The sequence below is a fragment of the Podarcis erhardii genome (genome assembly GCF_964252035.2).
Source record: "Podarcis erhardii genome assembly, chromosome: 10".
Taxonomy (NCBI): Eukaryota; Metazoa; Chordata; class Lepidosauria; order Squamata; family Lacertidae; genus Podarcis; species Podarcis erhardii.
The window spans coordinates 32,845,180-32,865,797 of NC_138500.1; the positions used below are offsets into that span (position 1 = coordinate 32,845,180).

A 20,618-nucleotide genomic window follows, 5' to 3' on the forward strand; every position below is an offset into this window, starting at 1 on the left:
TAAATTTGTAGAATATAAATTTGTAGAAATATATGTAGTATAAACTCTTCCTAATTTCTTCTTTTCTTTTCCTTTCCTAACTTTCCTTTTCTTTTCTCACACTTATTCTCTTTCTTTTTCTTTTCTTTTTTCTCCTTTCTATGTCTTTTTTCCCTTTTCCTTTCTTCTTCTTCTTTTGTTTATTTAATTATTGAAAAATTTGTGTATATGTGTATATTTGCAATGTTTTGTTTTGACTTTGTAATAATTATGCTAGAATAATAAAGCATTTAAAAATAGAGAGAACGTGACTAGAATGCAAATCAATGTGTGCCACAAAAAAACACACCAAAGAAGCCTTTCATTTCACTTCCACAAATGACTCATTCGCACTTTCCTTTGTTCAACATTTCTAGGCACAAGTCCAGACTTTCCAGGTCCAGATCCAACTTCTTTCTTTCTTTCTTCTCTGATTCAGTGGCAATGATTGAGTTTTCCAGTGGAAAGTGAGGGGCTAAAAAAACAAATTTTGATATGCACCAGGAAAGCACCAACCTGCGCCTAGAAAATGAGTGGTAAAAGGCAGTGCTTTTTTCTGGGGGTACTCAAGGGAATGCAGTAATAGCACCGTTTTCCCCCCAAGCATTAAAAGTGTGGCACTTACTGTACCGACTTGAGTGCTGGCACATTTTTTTCTTTTTCTTTTTTTAAAAAAGCACTGGCAAAAGGTAAATGGGGATGAGCCCAAAGAGTTAACAAACCAACAAGAATCTTTTAAAAAAACAATATTTATTACTTTTAAAACTTACAAAAAAGAAAGAGAAGAAAAAAGACAAAAAGGGGAAAAAACAAGAAAGAGAAAAAAAAATACAATACAAAACACAACATTGACACATTGACCTAAACAAAACAAAGCAAAAACAATTTAAAAACATACATCATACCATTTCAGTACTCTATCTTCTTGTATTCCACTTCTATTGTTTCAGCAATTCCTTTCCATCTTTCTCTATTTTCTGTCATATAAATATCTTAACTTATTTTTACCCTTATTTTCCATTAATATTATAATGCTTATTTATGCTTAACTCCTTATAACATTTCTACTAAAGCCATAAGATTTCATTCCAACATTTTCTAACACTCAGTAATTTTACAATATTTCTATTTCTAAAAATAAACTTTAAACTTTTTTTCAATCTTCTTCCACCATCTCTTCTCCCTGGTCTTGGATTCTGCCAGTCATTCGTCAATTCCATATAGTCCATCAACCTGGTGATCTTCTGTCAAAGGTTCTTAACTCTTTTCCAAGTCCCTTCTGCAGGTCTTCTTCATATTTATACATGCACTTTACTTTGTCTTCTACTGATCTTGTTCTTATTTTCCTTCCTTTGATGCTGAAGAGCAGATCTCGGGGAAGCTCCAACCTAGCAATGCTTTTATTCCTTCTCGACAGGCCAGCCAAATCTCCATGGTTAAATCTAAAATCCATAAGGTATTTTAGGACATGTTTCAAAATTCCTCCAAATCTAAAGGCCCCCACAGCTCCAATCTCCTCACGACCCAAGTCCAAATCCCAAAGGTCAGTAAATCCCTGCATGAAGGGATCTATCCAACTTTCCTTCTCCAGTCCAGGCAGGGCTCCGATTCTCAAAATCTGACTTTTTCTAAATTCAATCATAAAAGGCCTCAACCTATAGTCCTCAATTTGCCTCTGTAAGGCTGGGGCTCCCACTTGTATTACTTTAGGTTCAACAACAACAACTTTCTCCTTCGCCTTCTCGACAATTTGCCCTGTCAAAGTAGATTCCTGTATCAGATCCTGAATAATTTCTGTATTGATGTTCACTTTTTGTCCCAAATTAGTCACTTTTTGTCCCAAGTTATCAATTTTAGTAGTCATAACATCCGTCTTCTTGTGGAACTGTTCCAACGAGTGACTTATCTTGCATAATACAATCACTAAAGCTTCTTCTGTCGACATTCTCAAATAGTCCAAGGTCAATCCCTGATTCTCACAGTCTCTTATCTTGCAGCTGGTTCCCCCAGCTCAGCTCTTATAACAGTTTCAAAGGCTCCCTCTAGAGGGAAACAGTTTCTATTTGTGTCAATCCTCTTAAGCACAGTTCAAACAGTAAATATAGTTTCAATTTTCAGTTACTTTTCCTCCTTTTTAAACGCAGAAAAGGACAATGGAAACAATATATTTCTCTTATTTAGCTGTCAAGATACGTTCTATTTACAGCCAATGAACTTCAAAACGTCAATCTTACTGACAGTCCCTTTCCAGGTTCAGAGCGGTGGTAATTTAATTTTCATCACTCTCTCCTGCAGGCTTGCGGGATCCAAAAATTTCCCCCTCTTCTCCTGCTTCCAAGGGGGGTTTAATAGTTTTAATCGATGGAAGTTTAATCCTTTGCGGAAGACTTTCCAAGGCTTTGCAGAAGACTTTCCAAGAGAAAAAGGTTCTTCACGCTGGCCTTAAGCAACTTTAGTAAGTTCCTGTTCTTAAGGATGCCCTCCGCTTCTCTGCCAAGGGATAGCTGTGTGGACCTGGGATTGGACACAATGCAGCCCAAGGTTTCTCAGGAAGCTGCCCCTCCTCTCTACTTGCCCTCTGTGTGACCACCCAAGTAAAATTCATCTCCATTAGGCAACAGCTTCCGCAAAGAATTGGCTTGTCAAGTTTAACTGAAGTATGTTCTACTCACTCCTGACACTTATAATTGCAATGATAACCATTTTTACATTGCCATCAGAAAATATATTTTGAGATTATGGTTTTTGTGTTACCAGTGTTCAAGTTTTGTGTAGCTTTCATATACTTTCTTTGAGATTTTGGTGTATTAAAACCTATCTTTTAACCTCGGCTGGAAAAAAACCAAAAAACAAACAAACGCTAAAACCAGACCATGTCATTACAGAGGAGGCAGGTTTAGTCGTTGTCTGAGGACTATTCCTGCCTCCGGGTCTGGTCCTGACCGGATGGATACTAGAATCAGCAAGGGATACCCACATGACCTGAAAGTGTTGCTGTGCAATGCCAGGTCAATGATTCATAAGACCACTGCCATCCATGACTTGATCATGGATGGAGGAATTGATCTGGCATGTGTAACAGAGACTTGGTTGAATGAAGCAGATGGGCCTGTCCTTGCCGCTGCTTGTCCACCAGGTTTCTCTTACGCACAGCAACCCAGGTCATGTGGGCGGGGAGGGGGGGTTGCAGTGATTTTTAGGAAGTCATTAGTCTGCACCAGGCGTCCTATTGGGAAGACCCAGTTTTCTGAGTGCATGTTCTGGAAGTTGGGCAATAGGGGCAGTACAGGATTCCTATTGGTGTACCGACCTCCCCGCTGCACCAAGGATTCCCTGCCCGAGCTGCTTCAGGTCGTGGCGGATATGCTCCTGGAGACACCTAGCTTGGTTGTCCTGGGGGATTTTAACATCCATGCCGACACGACCTTACAAGGGGCCGCTCGGGACTTCGTGGAAAGCATGGCCTCCATGGGGCTGTCCCTGAATAAGTCTGGCCCAACTCATAGCCACGGACATGCCTTAGACTTGGTGTTTACCTCTACGGATGCTGGTGATCTGACATTAACTAAAAGCGAAACAAAAGAAGTGCCATGGTCAGATCACTTCCTGGTGCAACTGGACTTCTCCGCAACCCTTCCCCTCCGCAGGGAGGTGGGACCGATTCGGATGGTCCGCCCCCGCCACTTAATGGATCCAATTGGCTTCCAGAGAGTGGTAGGGGATGCTTTATCCCAAGTTGATGGCCTTTCAGCTGATTCCCTGGTGGCCCGCTGGAATGCGGAGTTAACCAGGGCTATTGACTGTCTGGCTCCGAAGCGCCCTCTCCGATTGCATGGAGCCCGGACAGCCCCGTGGTTTTCCCCGGAGCTGAGGGTGATGAAACAATCGTTGAGACAGCTAGAGCGCCGGTGGCGGAAAACTCATTCTGAATCAGACCGGACACGGGTTAGAGCTCAACGTCGAGCCTACCAAGTGGCAATGGCGACGGCGAAGAGGGCCTTCTTCACCGCCTCCATTGCATCTGCAGAAAACAGCAGCAGGAGACTTTTTCAGGTGGTTCGCAATCTATCAGAACCACCTGTACCACCGGGGCCTGGTAGGGACCCCAAGATCTCCTGCAATGCTTTTGCAAAGCTGATAAAAGCGAGCCGGGAAGGGCTGGGCGATGGGATCTGCGGGGTGGTGAATGCTTCCCTCTGTGAGGGAGCCTTCCCAGACCCGCTGAAAGAGGCGGTCATTAAACCGCTTCTTAAAAAAACATCTTTAGACCCGGCCAATTTGGCCAACTATCGCCCAGTCTCAAATCTGCCATTCTTGGGCAAGGTGATTGAGCGGGTGGTTGCTGAACAACTCCAAGCACGCCTGGAGGAAACGGACCATTTGGATCCCTTCCAATCGGGATTCAGGCCTCACCATGGGACTGAAACTGCCTTGGTCGCGCTGGTTGATGATCTCCGGCGGGCTAGGGACAAAGGTGAGAGCTGTTTCCTAGTTCTGCTGGATCTCTCAGCGGCCTTTGACACCATCGACCATAACATCCTTCTGGACCGTCTAGAGGGGCTGGGAGCTGGGGGCACTGTTATACAGTGGTTCCGCTCCTTCCTCCTGGGCCGTGTCCAGAAGGTGGGGGGGGTGAGTGTTCAGACCCCTGGGCTCTCACTTGTGGGGTGCCTCAGGGTTCTGTCCTCTCCCCCATGCTTTTTAATATCTATATGAAGCCGCTGGGAGAGATCATCAGGGGGTTTGGACTGGGTGTTCATCAGTATGCAGATGACACCCAGCTCTACCTCTCCTTTAAATCAGAACCAGTGAAGGCGGTGAAGGTCCTGTGTGAGTGCCTGGAGGCGGTTGGAGGTTGGATGGCGGCTAACAGATTGAGGTTGAATCCTGACAAGACAGAAGTACTGTTTTTGGGGGACAGGAGGCGGGCAGGTGTGGAGGATTCCCTGGTCCTGAATGGGGTAACTGTGCCCCTGAAGGACCAGGTGTGCAGCCTGGGAGTCATTTTGGACTCACAGCTGTCCATGGAGGCGCAGATTAACTCTGTGTCCAGGGCAGCTGTCTACCAGCTCCACCTGGTACGCAGGCTAAGACCCTACCTCCCCGCGGTCTGTCTCGCCAGAGTGGTGCATGCTCTAGTTATCTCACGCTTGGACTACTGCAATGCGCTCTACGTGGGGCTACCTTTGAAGGTGACCCGGAAACTGCAATTAATCCAGAATGCGGCAGCTAGACTGGTGACTGGGAGTGGCCGCCGGGACCACATAACACCGGTTCTGAGAGATCTGCATTGGCTCCCAGTACGTTTCCGAGCACGATTCAAAGTGTTGGTGCTGACCTTTAAAGCCCTAAACGGCCTCGGTCCTGTATACCTGAAGGAGCGTCTCCACCCCCATCGTTCAGCCCGGACACTGAGATCCAGCGCCGAGGGCCTTCTGGCGGTTCCCTCATTGCGAGAAGTGAGGCTACAGGGAACCAGACAGAGGGCCTTCTCGGTAGTGGCGCCCGCCCTGTGGAACGCCCTCCCGTCAGATGTCAAAGAGATAAAGAATTACCTGACGTTCAGAAGACATCTTAAGGCATCCCTGTTCAGGGATGTTTTTAATATGTAATGCTGTATTGTTTTTAATACTGATTGGGAGCCGCCCAGAGTGGCTGGGGAAACTCAGCCAGATGGGCGGGGTATAAATTATAAATTATTATTATTATTATAAGACCTTAGCTTGCAGCGTCTTTGCTTCAATCTATTTACAAAAGGGGAAGGCGGACTTCCTGTTTGAAACCTTCCCGTTTCGGTACCAAATTAAGACATTTATAGATCCAATTTTCCATTCTACTCACGAGTAGTTGTTTAAAATCGAATTGTCCACAGGAAAAAGTCAGCGCTCTCCGGCAACAGCAATGTGGCTTCACTCCGTGAAAGAAGCAATCAATTCGAAGCACCGCGCCGCTCACCCCACTTTGCTCCAGATCCCCGAAACCGGGTCTCCTCGCAAGTAGGGGAGGCGCAAAAGGTGCCAGCCGAATCCCAGGTTCACAGGCTTAGTACTGTACTGTAGAGTTGGAAGGGACCCTGAGGATCATCTAGTCCAACCCCCTGCAAGGCAGGAATATGCAGCTGTCCCTTGCAGGGATCGAACCTGCAACCTTGGTGTTATCAGCACCATGCTCTAACCAACTGAGCTATCCAGGCTTCTCCCGCCTGTGATTTTTAGTGGGTCTCCGCCTTCGCCGTGGCGGCCAGACCCTGTGAAAATGCAACAAGAATCTTTCCTTGCAGGCATTTGCATTTTCAAATCTTAAAAGCATTATTTTGCAATCTAAATAAGTCTCCAGAATGAAAGGTTGCAACCACTGAATGTTCTCTTCTGCCCTCAAGCAGCTTAACTGAAGATTCTAGTTTTGTTCACCAAGGCTCCAGGCAATAATGAGATTTGAAATATGCATTCTGGGTAGATTATCCCCTGCAAATGCAGGATCACAAAAATTACCATTAATGGAAATGATTATTGCTCCTCTTTCAGCCCTCAAATTCCACAGAATACAATAAACCTGCAGTTTGCACACATTTCACTGCTGCAAAAAAATTTAAAAGGGGTGGAAATTGGGTGGGGTTCCAGGAAAAATAACTTTGGCAATCCCACCCACCACTGAACCCAATGCCTTTTGACGATCCCCAATTTTGGCTTTATTCCAAGAACATAACCCCCACGTAAATTGCCTGCTTACTGCATGCCTAGTTATGGAAGGCGTACTTGCAGTAGCAGGGCCAGATTAAACCCAAGTTGCCAGGGCTTAAAGACCACTGAAATCCATAAGACAAGTTAGTCTCAACTTACTTAGGGTTCAATCATAAGCTAGATCCGCTAGGATGAGTAAACCCAGACCACACAGCCCCCGTGGGGTGCTAAAAAATGGTGCACGCAAATGAGGTTACGTCTATTAAAAAGAAAACAAAATCTCAATCAGGAGTTCTTACGAGTTTAGGAGTTCTTTGGTGTGCCACATTTTATGGGCTCTAGAGCAGTTATGGAAAGCAAAATGTGTTTCCAAGCCTAATTGAAGCATGTTTGTGGTCACCTTCCTTTCTCATACTGCTAGGGTGTGGTTCCAAATAGTAGTTTGAAAGGGGTGCAGATGGGAAACAATGCTATTTCTTCCCCCTGCAGTCCACGCACCACACTGCCTGCATTTCCCCATGGACCTCTGCTCTTCCTGCCCAACCCTAGTGCAGACAGAGGCCAGGGTGGTGCATGATCTCCACAAGGCCCAAGTAGCATTGCAGCACTCTAAAAAAAACAGTGCCTGCAACTTTGCTTTGCCACCTTCCAAGTTTGGCACAGCAAATGAAGCCTGGGGGTGTGGGTAATACTGGCCAGACATGCCCTTTATTAACACTGGACAATTCCTATAAGAAAAGTGCTTGGGTGTGTATAGGCTTGCTTCGTTTCTGTTTCCCAGCCCCCAGGAGGCACTTACCTGGGTAAAAGAAACATGAGGGTGGTGGAAGTCAATCTGCAATATGGTGCCAATGAAGGGCAGGGAGAGTGGCCCTGGAGGGTAGCGGCTCCAGTGTTTCCGGCGCTTCATGTAATCAAAGGCCAAGATGAAAATAACGAGAAAAATCCCCAACAGCATGGGGTTGTTCCATACAGCTGTGAAGAGGGAGGGCAATGACAGCAAGCGATCCATGATTTTGTTCTTCTCTGGATAAATCCCCTTCTGCTTTCCTTCGCCTTCCTCTCTCCTCTGTCAGCCCCTTTCTGTTTATTTTTCAACTTGTACGTGTTGTTCTAGCTGCTGTCCCTCCCTATCCACATAGTTGTGCTCTCTTCCAAGAAAAAAAAGCTCGCTGCTCAAGTTTCGCAACAACTAATCTATCACAGCAACAAATGAAAATCTTGTGGGAGTTTCATCGGAGAAAAGCCCCGCCTGCAGGCAAACAAGCCTGCCTTCTTGCGGTCAGTAAACAATACTTGTCCTTGCATGTTAACTAGAAAGTGTCCATAAATAACTTTGGAGAGTGCCCACATGCATTTGTCTTTTTTAAAAAATGAACAATAAACTGATTTAAAATGTTCAGACAGTTCCATCCAGCTTGTTTCTCCCTCTGCAGTTCTGGGTGCTGAACGACAGTCACAATTCCCCTTGCCTGGGGATCACCACTAACATAAGGATCAATTGTTCAGAATAAATAGCCCCCTTTCTTTCTGTGGACGTATCTAGACAGTTCAAAAATCTGTTCCTACCTCATTTCAGCTGCACAAGGACAGCAACTATAGATTTGCCCATACATTCATTTATGCTTGTCCAGCTATAATATCTGATCTAGCCGGGTTTCCATGTTTTCAAAGCGCTTCAAAAGTTCAGATAGTAGAAAAGGAAGCATTAGCCTGCCCATAAGAGTGACCAGCAGTGCTGCAAAACACATCGCTGTACAGTTCTTATGACTGCTGTAGGTGCCTAATGAAGATTGTCCATGATGAATAGCACATTCAAGCACTACTGATTTAATCTATATACAGTACTAGCCATATATGTGCTAATAAAGTATTCAGAGTTACATTGGTTAGACCAGAAACTGTGGCCAGTTCTAGTCTCTTTCACAGGACAGACTTTCAAATATTGACTTTAGGAGGTAACATAATATCCATTGGAGCTGGGGGAAGAATACCCTGCTGCAGTTTTCTCCTCTTTTTGAAGGCTGGATGATATGGAGAAACATGTAGGCAGGACAGAGAAGACATGCATGAGATGTGAAACTGATTAATCTGAAGAAGTTACTATATCTATATTTATATAGAAATATAATAAAACAACAACAACAACAAATTTCAGAATTTGCCCAAAAAATAACAAATACAAATGAAATCCAGGAAGTTTCTGATGTCTTGTATATCTTTAATTATTGCTCTCTCTCTCTTTTTATTGTATTTTGATACAGGAAGAATGCAATAAAACCAAACAGGAGGCAGGCTCCCAAAATGGCTGCCTTTATCACTGGCTTCAGACTAGTAAGCATTCTGCTCCTGTGGGACAGAGAGGAAATCTCAAAATATGCAAAATAATAATAATTGTTGTTATTATTTTATTTATATCCTGCCCATCTGGCTGGGTTTCCCCCGCCACTCTGGGCAGCTTACAGCATATATAAAATAATAATAAATCTAGCCGTATGAAGTACTGATCAGAGCGAAATATTTAACAAAGCAATCATAAGCAACATTTGCAGTTTGTGAGAACAAGAAAATTTTAAAACACACACCGAATAGTCAGTGTATGCCCTCTAGTGTTACTCTCGAGTTTGACATGATTTACAGGGAATAGTGTTCAGTCCTGAGTTCTCACCAGGTTTATTCCCCTCTCTCCCATCTCCCATGTAGATTTTTCGAAACATGGAGTAATAGGAACACATTTAAAGATAGAAGGATGGGGGAATACCTTGTGGAGAAATATTTGAAGATGTGGATAAACCAAGGAAGAATGCTGGGAGCAATAACAATAAGATAGGGTGGGGAATCTCCTGTTGTGGCAAGGCTGCCCCTCCCAGTCCATTCAAGGCAGGATTACCATTGATGCAACAGGTTTGTGCCTGCAAGGAGGCCCAGAATGTGAACTTTCATTAAGAAACATTAACTAAATCTCTAGTGTTCCTGGAATGAAAGTTAGACACTATTGCTGTATTTTGGGGCTGTTTGGGCTATCTCTGCTGTCTCTTCTAGGTTGAACCCAGCCCAGTAAATACAATTGGATGGCAGAACTGGCCACTCTTTTTCCTTCTAAGTTGAGGACAGAACTTCTCTGTGTGTAAAAAGGTAAAGGTAAAGGGACCCCTGACCATTAGGTCCAGTCGTGACCAACTCTGGGGTTGCGGCGCTCATCTCGCTCTATTGGCCGAGGGAGCCGGCATACAGCCTCCGGGTCATGTGGCCAGCATGACTAAGTCGCTTCTGGCGAACCAGAGCAGTGCACGGAAATGCCGTTTACCTTCCCGCTGGTTCGGTACCTATTTATCTACTTGCACAGAGTCTCTCTGTGTGGTGGTGGTTAAATAGGTGTTTGCTCCAAAAGACTTTTGCAAAGTTGGGAGCAGGTTACAGCAAGCCAGCCTTTCTGTTCTGTTGCCGTCAGCCAATGGGGAGGTGGTGGATCACTGCTCTAATCCTGTGTTTGCTCCTCTTGCTAAAGCTGCAATCTCAACCTAGTTTACATGGAAGTAAGCGCCCCACCCCAGCTGGAGTTAGTGCTAAGTAAGCATGGCAAGAATCCTACTGCAAAGGGCTGACATGCCCAGTTACGATGTCCCCTTCTGCAAGATTATTTGTTCATGGAGGCATTTTGAGGAGGATGTCGTTTATGATCTCCTGTAGTCCCACCAGGACTCCACAGGGTCTTTCAGAAACTGAAAGGGGGGGGGAGTTGTGGCTGCTCTCCTCTCCTTTAGGCTTGTTTGCCCACGAGAAACAGTGGGAAGTTGAGAGGAGGAGGAGGAAGATCATTATTCTAGCTGGCTTTTGCTCCCTTTGCTAAAATTGCAATCCTAATCCCATTTGTTGTTGTTGTTTAGTCGTTTAGTCGTGTCCGACTCTTCGTGACCCCATGGACCAGAGAACGCCAGGCACTCCTGTCCTCCACTGCCTCCCGCATTTACCTGGGAGGAAATCCCATTATAGAAGAGTATGGTTGGCATCAGTCTTCTGTACAAAACAATCCATAAACCATGATTACCTCAAAAGGTAAGCCCCAAATAGATTATACTGGGTTTTTCTTTTGTGTTCACATTCTGGATTGTTTACTCAGCAAAAATTTCTGGTGAGTTCAATGGAAATTACCCCCAAGTAAATATATATGGGATTGCAGCCTGTGTCTCCCAAAATTCTGAAGAACACCCTCAATTAATTTTGTAACCAAGTTATCTGCAGCAGATGGGACTCTTTCACAATCAAATTTCTGGCCAAGCATTTTGCTACACTCCCCACCTGTTCAGCATTCTCATAACTTCTCAAATCAAGTTTACAACTGAGTATAGACCTAATCTGTCCCATGAGGTCACACCTGTTTGCTCATTTTTATTCTACCACCATCTTATTCACCCTCCTGAGTATCGTTGCTGCAATAAAGGCAGCGGCATTTATTTTTTCAATTTTTATTCCGCTGTTCTGTGGAGAAGTTCAAGGTCCCACACAAGCTTTTCAACAACTTTGAGGATAAGGTTAGACAAAGACCGTTTTCAAGTCAGGTTGTAGGCAGGGACTCCCGTTTTCTCTCCCCCCCTTATTTCTGTTTTATTCTATCATACACACAGGAACCCCATCCCATTTTACACACACATGCACCCATCTCCTCCCCACTCCCCCATCAAGCACTCCCTGCCTTTTCTTCCCACTCCTTCCAAATTGTTATTCGTTCTTGTGGTCTGTTTGCAGCCTTCAAAGCATCTGCCCAGGGCTGGCTCAACCATGAGGCAAGGTGAGAAACCACCTCAGGCGGCATGGTCCACTGGGGCAGCAGTTCCTGATGTTGATTCCCCCCCCCCCATGTAGATCTTTCCTGGCTTGGAGGGGCATGCCATTTTGGGATCTTCATCAGGTACTAAAATGTACTGGGCCTGCCCTGCACCTGCCATTGCTTCCCTTCACCACCTAGCTTGCACTCCCACAAGATGAGTACCCAGCAATGAGAGTGATGGGGAAGCATGCAGGCAGATGCACAAGCTCAGAAGCTCAACCCTGGAGCAAAGCAATGAGAGCACCTGTCCAAAGTCTTCTCCCATCTCGTTGAGAACAGAATACTTTTGGTCTCATCTAGCAGGACTGTTATGGTCTTCCAGGCCACACACAGAAGTCCACAGAACTCTAGAGGCACAAGAGTGGAGGTTTGCACTTGAGACTAGGGACACTTCAGGTGTTTGCAGACTCTGTATTTTGCAGTTGGGTTTCAGCGGGACACCAGGAAATTCAGATTGCACAATCATAGTGGATTTGGAATGCTAAAGGAAGAAATGTGCAGCCTGCTCTTGGGAGGATAAAAGAATCGTAGTCAGTCCTGCCTGCAAAGTGTAACAGATCAAAGATGCAGGAAGCTTTATCTCATGGAAGGTACTAATGCAACACAAATACACCTGGCAATTAGAAAACAGATGGACAAGAACAACTGAAGTGTAACCTTTTTCTGCCATATTGAGTTTTCTGCCATTTGTCAAGAGCTGAGTGAAGCTGTTCCTTTCATGGTGCATATGCTTTACCACCAATCACATCCTTCTATATCTTGTGGATATTTTCCAGTTTCAGGATGCGAATTATAGTGTGGTTTATCCTAGGAATCCTTGAAGACTTGCTTAAGTGTAAGATTGGAGTCATCTCTGAGGTGGTTTCTGAATACAGAATCATTTATAAGAAGAGGGGCTTGTTGAACCTTGGGCATGACAGATTTAACTACAGTGGTACCTCAGGTTAAGTACTTAATTCGTTCGAGGTCTCTGGAAGCAGCAGTGGGGTGGTGCCACTCTGTACTCTGCCCTCCTTGCCACAATCTCTGTGTGCCTGCCTATGTATATGCAGTACAGTGGTACCTTGGGTTAAGTACTTAATGCATTCCGGAGGTCTGTTCTTAAACTGAAGACCACTTTAGCTAATGGGGCCTCCCGCTGCTGCCACGCCGCCGGAGCATGATTTCTGCTCTCATCCTGAAGCAAAGTTCTTAACCCGAGGTACTATTTCTGGGTTAGCGGAGTGTGTAACCTGAAGCGTATGTAACCTGAAGCGTATGTAACCCAAGGTACTACTGTATGCTGCACTACGCTTGGTATCGTTTACAAAGGTTTTCTGTTGAGAACTTGGCTCAGGATTACTACGCTATGATTTCAGACATTCTATCTTCATTCCCCAGCATCAGAAAATCCCAGCTCGCAGAACAGCAATAGCATTGTGGGAATTTCAGTGTATGAATGGTAAACACATTAACAGTTCATATTGGATAAACAAATGTAATAGTGAATGAGTTGGCTTTACCTACCTCACAGCAGTAGTGCCAGAGCAGGAACTGGAAATAACCCAGGCAGGAATGAATGGTAGTGAACTTTCTTAGATTAAGGGACATCATGGTAGGAGTAAGTGTTGGGAGTCTAAACAGTATGTAGAATACCACTTGCAAAAGTCACCACTGAAAATGGAGCCACAGATGCTGTAACTCAGTGATGGCCAAACGGCCCTCCAGCTGTTTTGGGACTACAATTCTCATCATCCCTGACCACTGGTCCTGTCAGCTAGGGATGATGGGAGTTGTAGTCCCAAAACAGCTGGAGGGCCAAGTTTGGCCATCACTGCCGTAACTAGAACAAGGACCAATAATATGGTAGTAAATAGGTGCTGGAATTGATGAGAAGAAGCAAAGGGAGCAGATGCAGTAGTTGTGATAATCAGGATACAGAGGAAGATTTTTCTTGTAGACTCCGAATTGCTAAGTTTTCCTTGTGGAATCTAAGTGCAGAGCTCACTTGAGCACCTATAACAATTGCAAATATCCCAGTGGTCAGCAACAGGATGTCCTCTAAGCTAAACAGCATGTCTCAGAGGAATCAGATGGCATTTGTGAGCTCATGTACCTTTAATATCAACCCCAATGGACTATCCAAAGCCTGATGAAATGAGTAATTCCAGGGCTGTGAATGTTGTAAAAATACAGGAACAATGTTGGTAGTGGCTTCTGCTAGATAAAACACCCTCAGAAAGCTTGCTGTATATGAGTGTGAATAGTTTCTCTGGACCATTCAAGATGGCTATGGAGACATACTTATCTTAAATCTAAGAGAGCCAACTAAGTTGGTGTGCAAATGACCCACACAGCAATCACAGAAAAAATTGCAACTGACAGGAAGAGCAAAATACATTACATTCCACAGAAGAAACAAGGTTAAAATGAAGTTTATTAGGTTTTTTTGTGGGGTTTTTTTGTTTTGTTTTAGTTTTTTATATAAAACTGTTTGTGAAACAGCTATTTTATTCCCATGGCAGAGTGACCACTGAAAGATGCACTAACCCCTTCTTAAGGCCTTAACAAGAGAAAAAGTTTTGTTTTTTAAAAAACTCAAATGTTTAAAAATTACACAATGTACAAACAAACTAAAAGTAACCATGTGGTGTAGGCTGCTAAATAGACATTCTCCCTTCCTTCCTTTGGGAAACAAAAGACAGAGAAGAGAAGGGTTAATTGGATTTTCCTGGTCAGCTTAACACACACTGATTATGTCAACATTCAGACTTCCTGTTGAATGCCCCTTTCTAGCAGGCAAGCCAACATCCTCCTCCAGACTACCCCCCAAAAAGGCAGCAGCTCCTTGGAATGATTTGGGAGTATTTGTCAATGCCAAGAATGGCGCAAATCCCCCACCTTTTGGTACAGAGTAACGTATAATAAGGTCAGAATATCTGTATATGAAGCTAATAGAAGCCACTCTTATTTCACAAGTCACATGACATAGGAGTCTTCTGGCGCTTCCTTTCTTAATAAAAATAAATAGCGTTTCTTAAAAAGAAAAAAAATCCCCTTTTCACACATACACAAATACAAACATCCCATTCCCTGCAACCATTCATTCCCACCTCCCACCCCTACGGACAATTTCACCAACATACAGGGGAAAAATTCATATTCTTTAAAACCTGGGTTATCTGTTGTGGAAGTTGGAGTAAAGAGACAAGTTTGATTAAGCAAGCTCATAACTCCTTTTGAAACAAGTTGAGTTCCATTTGCAAAGGCCTTGTTTGAATTTTACTTATACTTGTTGATAAGCAACTTGGAACATATATGGGTCCTAAAAATTCAATTTAATGCATAAAAAGGGATAGCGCACCTTTCATTTAAAACAAGTCTATCAAGACTAAAAATAGATCTTTATATATATAATCTATATATATATTTTATCCCTCCCTCTTTAATTCCCCCACTTTCTTTTCTTTTCCCTCCCCATCCCATAGTCACTATGGAGATTGTGTCCATGAAAACAGCTGGTTCAGACTCCTTGATCATATTCTGTGATGTTGTCGGTCAAGTGTGATGAAAGAGTTGATGAAGGAAGTGCTGGCATTGGCAGGCACATCAAGAGAGGGGCATGACTGCACAGTGGGAAAGAATCCATCCAATCATGAATGTCCACCGCTTTCTTATCTCAACAGCTTAACCTGGAACAGGAGAAAAGCACTGCCATTAGAAAAATGTGCATGTGCTAAACAATTTTTATTAACTTGTTGGCAAAATTTAAGTCCATAGCCCAAGGAAATGTTGTAGCAGCAATACTTCCAAGAACTTTAAAACTTGGTAGAACTGTTTATGAAAGTGTAGCATTTATAATTATTTTTTCCTTAAACAAAAAACCCTTTTAAGATCGTGAAAAGCAAGCAATTCTGCAGTGATTATATGAAATGAAAAATTGTAGCCCATTCACTTCTGCTTAAGTGTCCATGTCAGAATTCATTACATTTAGTGCTGGGATATATGGCTGTTGGAAGATACAATGTGTGGCTAATTTAATCAGAGGGTGATTAAATTTAATCAGAGGGTGCTATAGCCTGATAACAGTGCAGCCAATGAAAGGGGCTTCATCTCACCATACTTTGTATGGCCCTGCACAACCACCAGATAGCAACCATTAAAAAACCAACTCAGAATTACTATCTAATGATAGATTATTGGCAACCATGAGTGCACACTAAGGAGATGCTTTAACAGTAGCCAGTATTGTCAGGATTTAGAGGTAAGGTCAGCTGAAATTTATCGGTTCTATTTTACTGAAGGCACAAATGTCACTTTAAGCAGCTTGTGCAATGGCATGTGTATGTATTTAATTTCCTTTGTAGACCATTATTAGTCACTCTATGACAAGAAGTTTCAGACTCACTCCATTCTGCTAGTTAAGAGTGTTATTCTCAGCCTTAAACATTCTGCAAATGCTTTAGGTGAAGTTCCTTTCAGATGGTCCACAGAATGTGAACTATTATTATATCTTTCCTGCATCTTAAATTAGGAGCCCTTCCTATGAATGTTTGTGCTTAAGTAAACCGCATAAGATTCAGTGATACATCCAAGTAACTGTGCACACTTAAAAGGGGCTTAGCTAAAGTGTGAGTCCTTTGCACGAGCAGTGGGGATCTTAAGAGTGACACTGACTTTTCAAATTGACTCTTCCATGCTTGTTGTATGGATATATCAAATATGAATGAGCCCTATTCCCAAAAAGAGGGGGAGGGGCTGTTTAGCCTTTCTATCTATCAGACCACTTTTCTCTATTATGCGTGGGACCTGGGAAATTCAACTGAATTTTCAGGTTGAATCAGATTCCTTTATATCGCCTTGCTTCTTAATTGTGGGTCTTATTCCTGAGCACACTGGCTACCAACCATCTATCTTTCAGATACTGTAAGCTATTTTGGACTACTGACTTTATTTCTACAGGAGGCATACATGTATCTTGCATTTGAACAGCTTAAGCAAAGAAAGAGGACTTTTAGGTAGATTTTTAAAACTAACTTAAAAACTTAACTGTGAGGCGTGAAGGCTGCTCCCTGCAAGGCCCATTCCACCTGGCCTAGGAGGTGGGGCCCAGACTCACCCAGCCCTACTATGTTCAATATGTATTCTGTAGTTGACCCTCCTTTGTAATCTTTTATTTTGAAACCTTTAAGATAATATTTTAGTTTTCTGTTATGTTGCTTTGACTATATACTCTATATTTGATTTTCTTCAGATTGTTTTATTTTTGTTTTATTGATTTGATATGCTGTAAACGGTTTTGAGATTATTCTTAAAAATATAAAGCGGTGTAGAAATTTAATAAATAAATTAATTTCTTCAACATGGAATGCATTTTAATTCCTTTAAAGGAATCCTTTTTTCCCCCTAGTCATAAAACTTTGCCTTAGTTTTTAACTCTCTGCTTGCCCTTATCCATCCACTTTGGTTCTGCTGTCCAATCTTGATATTTGGGGTGGGATCTTTTTCTTTTTTCTTTTTAATGGCATGAAGTCTTGTGGCAGTAAAAAGCATTATTACTGTTTACTGATCCTTGGAGAGGCAGAAATGAATGGCTGGGACAAGGCGAATAGAATTGGGAGAAATCCTGTGTGTTACAAATTTTCATGACAGATACATTAAAATTTCCTTGAAAGAGCTGGGAAATCTGAAAAATTGGGAACTAACGAGAACACATCTGGCTGATCCATGAGAACACATAGCCCTGCCACTGCAAAATCTGCCTCTGCTATCACGAGGACAGGAAGAGAAGCAAACACAATTCTCCAGTACTGAGTCCAGCAGCATTTATTGTTCTTGTGGCCCCTGAACCTACTCTTCTTCCAGAAGGAAGCAGGACCGGGAATGAGCTCCAGAAGGGCACAACCTTTAGTGCAGATGAAGACATGCAGAGCCTGGAGGTTTGGTCTAGCAAGTATTACCGACAAGCATATTCTCAATGCTGTATTATCACTGATAAGCTTTGCAGTCAGACAAATGCTTCTGGGTGTAACAGGCCACAAGTTCTGTGGCACTGAAGGTATGATAACCCCTTAATTTCCCCTAGCCTGCAGACAAATAAACTCTAGACTTAGTAATGCCAAATACACAAACTCACACTCTTCTGTTCTAGACAAATTTAACCTTTGAATCTATATTGCTAAAGCATGTAAGAATCCCCATCCCAACCTTCACATGCATTCAAAAAGTAACAGCACCCGCCCTTCCAACCATCCTCCCCAAATATACCAGCCATTTTATTTTCAATTTACGCACTATTTCTCTTTTACCAAGAAAATGAAGGTGGAAATATACTACATACAAATAGTTAAGTAAAAATAAAAACCAACATCAGCCCATATGACAATACTGTATTATAACTGGCATATGATGCACAATGCCCTGGATTTATTTGGACAGCATAGAAATCCTTTAAAAAATTATAAAATATGTTGAAGCAGAGTTGTAGGTAAAAAGCTCTTTTGAAAGTAACAATCTTAGCCAAGAAGAAGTATCATACGTACTTCTTACATGCTGGCTTCAACACTTCTATGGTGGATTTTTAAATCCAAGGTTTTCCATTAGATATAAGTCAGAAAACTGGCTTAATTTCTTTACTAACCAGGATATGAAACTAGGATCCAATGATTTAACTTCTTAGAAGTGGGAAGCCAGAGAATTCCAAAATGTATAAGTTGAAGTCTCATAATTAGAAACATAGCTGTTCTTGCATATACTGCCCTGTTACAAGTTAACTGACAGTGGAACTACCCTCCACTGCTTATGGAAGCACATCAAAACTAATTTCACTATTTTGATGAATCAACAGGAGAAAATAACCAATGTACGTGGGTGGCACTGTGGTCTAAACCACTGAGCCTAGGGCTTGCCGATCGGAAGGTCGGCGGTTCGAATCCCCATGATAGGGTGAGCTCCCGTTGCTCGGTCCCTGCTCCTGCCAAGCTAGCAGTTCAAAAGCACATCAAAGTGCAAGTAGATAAATAGGGGCTGCTCCGGCGGGAAGGTAAATGGCATTTCTGTGCGCTGCTCTGGCTTTGCCAGAAGTGGCTTAGTCATGCTGCCCACATGACCAGGAAAAACTGTCTGTGGACAAACGTCAGCTCCCTTGGCCAGTAAAGCGCAACCCCAGAGTCGTTCGCAACTGGACTTAACTGTCAGGGGTCCTTTACCTTTTAACCCATTCTCTACTGGCAGTCACAGATCTAGGACACCTAATAACTCAAAAGGAGCCACCTCCCCCAACTTATTTACAAAGTAGGCATATTTTTCTGATATCAAAAAAGACCCAGGTGAATAGGTAAAGTGTAAATGGACATGAGACAATTAACTGAAAAGAGATAGTCCCAAAAATATTAATAGCAAATGATTGGCATTCATAATCCATTATAGGTTTCTTTAGAAAGAGCTGGGAGACTCCTGCCTCAGGCTTTCGTATACGGGAGGCCTGCCCTTACCTGGAAAAAAGCCAGAGCACTAAAGCAGAAACTCAGAGATAGGCAACAAGACACACAACACTGGTCCTTTGTGCTCTGCTCTCTTCTAATTCCTGGAGACAATGCAGATCACTAGATTCATTCACAGTTCATCTTCATGCCTCAGAAATGTTGCAGAACTACTGGAGCAACCAGCTCAGAAAGAAACAGGTGGAGACATTCCATCTCTGTGTGACCAGGATAGCTTTTATGTATTGCTTTCAGGGGCCTTCACTGCACCAGGAAGAAGGCACATAGCCAAACCATTCTAAATGACACAGCATTTTGTGCACTACCCTTCAGGTATTAGGCAGTTCTATAGGCAGTTCTCCTGATAGCTCAAATGGTTTGATATTATAGTATTGTTTTGTGCCTTGCCCTGGATTGCCTGCAGTAATAACAAATCTTATAAATAAATAAAATCTGCTCTGTTAAAACATTCACTTCATAAAGTATCAACAAAGCCCATTCACAGTCACCTGGCTAGAAGCAAACACAAGGATTTCAAGCAATGCTTAAAAACAAAGGAAAAAACAAACAATGCTGTGTGCAAATGATTTCTAAATGGTGAGAAAGAAGTGGCACGGATGAAACAAGGTCAAAGTGACACAATTCCAACTTACACATGTACCGTCTTGCATGTAAGCAAAATAAGGTGGGCAGAACTTGTTCAAACTCACAAAATATTCGTGAATAGGTAAGGGAGAAAGAAAGACCAATAAGAGACAGGGACTTCAGCAAACCACCCAACTCATCAATAGTTTATAAAGTGTGCATTCCCATTCTGTAATGATAAAGATACTAATGATGGCATAGTTCCTGTACACTGAAGATATCTCCATTATTCTGTGAATAATCCCTGTGAAAGCCATCCTAACTGAACCACCTATTAAGGGAAATCTCAATTCATAAAGCTAAATCTGTTCATATAGGATTGTCTATTGAATGCACTTACAGCTAAATAAATGTTCATGCCCCAAGTCAAACATGACAAGACACAATGAAATAGTAATCAGAGAATGAATGTTCAATGCTAATTTTCAACAAGCTCCCTGTGGTGTAAATAGATACCTCTGCCCTATTTTTAGATTACCATTTTTGTGTGTCTTTTGGAAGAACTCATTGAGTGTTAGCATCTTGCTTTCACTGTCTACAAAATGTGGACAACAGGCTAGCATTATCTCCACACCCACATCCACAAGAACTAAAAACATACCAATATATGCAAATACAACAATATTGTGGTAGGAGTGACTTCAATATGAGGATACCAGTAAAAAAATAACTATCATGAGATGAAAAACTCATTCTATGTGGGTGAGCCTTGCAACTCAGCACTCAAGCTGGTTGTCTGTGAGGAATAACAATGGCCTCCAGAAGAGAGGTGCATTCCCACTGCCATGGGGGCAGAGCTGAACGGAGCTGGACTGTTATAGTAACTGCGTATGCATATGCTTTAAAGAGCGTCTGGCTTACTGGCTTCATTATGACAAACGAAGCAGCATTATAGAGGCCTTGTCCTGGGCTTGGACAGGTATTGGCAATACCCTCATAGCATGAAGAGGTGGGGGAGAGTAGATAGTGGTAACAACATGGCAGAGG

The 20,618-nt window shown here is 42.9% G+C and overlaps 1 protein-coding gene across 10 annotated transcripts in view; it reads right to left on the reverse strand.

Moving 5' to 3' along the window:
• Window positions 1-20,618, reverse strand: part of TCF20 (transcription factor 20) — a 214,826-nt gene that overhangs the window by 22,434 nt on the left and 171,774 nt on the right. For 9 of the 10 annotated variants that reach the window (XM_081877580.1, XM_081877578.1, XM_081877581.1 and 6 more), the window contains one exon: window positions 13,925-15,197. The exons of the other annotated variant lie outside the window; for it this stretch is intronic. Coding sequence is in view for 1 of the 9 variants with exons in the window: in XM_081877587.1 (XP_081733713.1) it covers window positions 15,180-15,197 (18 nt within the window). In the remaining 8 variants the exon portion in view is untranslated. Of the gene's footprint in view, window positions 1-13,924; window positions 15,198-20,618 lie in introns of those variants that run through there. 10 annotated transcript variants of the gene reach the window in all.